This window comes from Perkinsus marinus (genome assembly GCF_000006405.1).
Source record: "Perkinsus marinus ATCC 50983 genomic scaffold scf_1104296929448, whole genome shotgun sequence".
NCBI lineage: Eukaryota > Perkinsozoa > Perkinsida > Perkinsidae > Perkinsus > Perkinsus marinus.
In genome coordinates, this window is record NW_003216433.1 from 82,240 (window position 1) to 85,274 (window position 3,035).

General features: G+C 49.7%; 2 protein-coding genes across 2 annotated transcripts in view; both read left to right on the forward strand.

Annotated features, from left to right (window-relative positions):
- Pmar_PMAR000213 (glutaredoxin, putative) overlaps window positions 1-387 on the forward strand; it is a gene marked incomplete at both ends in the record, with an annotated part of 1,030 nt that extends 643 nt beyond the window's left edge. The window contains 3 exons of the mRNA XM_002787304.1: window positions 49-120; window positions 204-284; window positions 341-387. Coding sequence (XP_002787350.1) covers window positions 49-120; window positions 204-284; window positions 341-387 — 200 coding nt within the window. The remainder of the gene's footprint in view (window positions 1-48; window positions 121-203; window positions 285-340) is intronic.
- A 1,835-nt stretch (window positions 388-2,222) lies between these two features.
- Window positions 2,223-2,633, forward strand: Pmar_PMAR000214 (hypothetical protein; the record flags this gene model as incomplete). Its single annotated transcript, XM_002787305.1, has 1 exon — window positions 2,223-2,633. One exon carries the CDS (start codon window positions 2,223-2,225, stop codon window positions 2,631-2,633), a length of 411 nt encoding a protein of 136 aa, XP_002787351.1.
- Window positions 2,634-3,035: the final 402 nt, after the last annotated feature.

Consider the following 3,035-nt stretch of genomic DNA (forward strand, 5'->3'; position numbering starts at 1 on the left):
GGAGGGTAGGGATGGACGGGAGGAAATTGTGATCGAGAGTCGAGTCAGGTGTGGAGTCGTTCGCCCACATGAATATATTGGCTAACGATATGTTGAGGGAAGGCGTTAAGAAATACTCAGGTAGTATCTGAAACTGCTAGATACTAGGTCGACCAAGGAGACCAAGATGATGACCATTCCATTAACAAATATATTCTTCTCAGATTGGCCAACCTACCCGCAACTGTATGTCGATGGCGAATTCGTCGGTGGTTGTGATATTGTTCTTCAAATGGCCGAAGATGGTGAGTAGCTTTCGAATAACTCAATCCGATTCAACTCCACCCGTCCCTCTCCTTAGGTGAGCTCCATGACCTCCTCCTTGAGAAGGGCGTCATAAGCGCCTAATAAAGCACCACTGCTGCTGTTCCTCTTCCATATACTCTGTAGTTGTGTTGAGCGAGACCAGTTGCTGTCTCCTTTCCAGTCATTGTGGCCTCTATCCTTGCTAGTCGACACTCTCCCCGCCGTCGATCGCTATTGTGACTCTCTATGTGTCATTAGTGATCTTGCTGCTGGCGGTGACTCTATGAGAGCAAACACCTTGCTCTCCCTTGGAGGATATTCCAGCAGAATCGTCCAACTTGTCCACTATGACATGTGAGATATAATGAGGAACATATTTTTCCCTAATATTCGAAAAATCGCGAATTCGGAAAATCACAGTTTCTCGGCAAGGATTTGTTAGATTTGCTGGCCAACGAGAGGAAGCTAGCGCCTAGTGTGTAACCTAGAAAATGCTTGCCGGGAGTCTTGTCACATAGTTCGCGGTTTACTCTTAGCATCACAGGGAGTTTAGCATCCCAGCAGTAGTCTTAGGAGTCTTAGCATCCCATAGCAATCGCAGGGAGTTCACGATCTTCCCACATGTGGGACCAGTGTAAGTAGCCGAAGGTAATCGATGGCTTTCCATTCTAGCATCTATCACCGGTCGGCATGCCGTTGGTTTATCCGGCGAGGGTAAAGGGAACACTAGTAAGCCATCAACCATCATAGGCTATCCCATCCCAGTTCCTTCTCCCTGTCGTCTCTTCGTGTTGCGCTCCACCGGGGGTTCCTTAAATAGTTGGAAACATTGGCTTCGTACTCAACAGTTCCAGAGTCAGATGAATGAGAAGAATGCCTTTCCCTGGCCCACTTACGCTACCGTCTGGCCTGCGCAGCAAAGTTCCTTGCGCACGTTACTACGTGGTCCAGAATAGACCAGTTGGGCGGGCGGATTCGACGAGCGATCTCGCCCAGAAATCAGCGGATGTCGGGTTCTGGTTGTTGAGCTTGACAAGTTAGCGCTTTTCCGTATGAACTAGATTGTATATTGGAAATGACCGATTTGGTCAGACCAAATCGCCAGAGTTAGTGAGTTGGTGGGACCTGGTGCTACGCCCTAGTCGTTCTCCTTAGTCGACAGGCCGCATGCTGTGAGCATCCTGGAGAGACAAGGGAACGACTGACCCTCCCTGAGTGCTGTTGCATGCAAGAATGGTTTGGGGGCGGAGCTCATGTCTTGAGCTCGCGAGGTTTGTTGAATGGTCTCTAATCCCTCCGTATGGGAGGCGTCCCTCCAAGCATGCTATGACCATCGTCTACGGTTACACAACTTGTGGCGGGCGGCAGTCGGGGCTGCTACTGAGGATGTCATTGAGGCTGTCCAGCAAAGTACAGTACGCGCCATCTAGAAACGCGCAAACTGGGCGGGCACTTTTTTCTTTCATTTTGACGAGTTTCGACCTAATTCTTTCACCATTGAGCTCCCCATGCCTGATTACCCATAAATCCAAGTCGCGCATTGGAAACTCGACAAAAAAATATTTTGGTCATTTTTACCTCCCTGACCCTAGCGCATTCTCATTCGGCGCGCTCCTAGCGTCCTGGGGGACGCTTATCGAATCACTCCGGCCCTCCACACCTAGCTACGGTAACAATTCAATTTGACACCTGAATTCAATTTCATCGAATGGCCATCCTAGAGCAGCTGCCAAGTCTCGAAGAGATGCAGTGAGGCCGTCAAGACTCTCTGTGAGGGGAGGCTTGGGTGTGTCTTCTTGACCGATCAGAGCCCAATACACTGCAAGTATCCGGAGGATGGTCTCAACGCCAAAGCTATGAACGTCAAGCCTGGAGGGAAGCAGCCTCGAATGCGCGCAGGTTGGTATGAACGCGATGGCCGACGCGTTGTCCAGGAAATGGTCTTTCCGGTGGACCATCCTCGATACGCTGGCTTACCCAAAGGACTCCGGCAGGTGGTACTGGAGAGGTTTGGGGAAGCGGTAGTAGTGGGCAAGAAGCAGGACGAGCTGGTCATCCTACTCTCTAATTGTGATGATTTCGCTTCCCAGAAAACTCTGCTCCAGGAAGAAGCTGAGGCCCGCGGTGATCGGGTCATATGTGGTGTGAAATTTTACCCAGAGTTGGCACCAATAGAGGCAGCTTACCGCTCCATCGCTAAGGCCATTAGGATTGGGAACTCCTCCAAATCATCAGGAGGGTTCGTCCAAAGAGTAGAGCGCTGTCAGGAGCCTGCCGACCTGACGTTGCTGCTTATTCGCAAGCACTTCAGGTCATCCAGGGAGTATCTCAAGTCTTACATGGAGTGAAAGAGCTTGGAGGAGATAAAGCGACTAAGAAAGGAACGTCGAAAGCATCGAGGGCCAGCGCCAATGTTGCCTGCTCCTACAGGGCAGTCCAACGTTGGCAAGTTTAACCGGAGACGTGTAGTCTAATTTTTCAAGTTGTGTGTGTTTCCAATGAATTTGCTCTCCATTTCGATATTGGGTTTTGAGAACAGGTCACCAAGGAGTAGAGATTGTCCAAAACTGGCATAGACTTCTCGGCACTGAGGGTAAAAATGACCAAAATATTTTTTTGTCGAGTTTCTAATGCGCGACTTGGATTTATAGGTAATCAAGCATGGGGAGCTCAATAGTGAAAGAATTAGATCGAAATTCGTCAAAATGAAAGAAAAAAGTGCCCGCCCAGTTCGCGCGTTTCTAGATGGC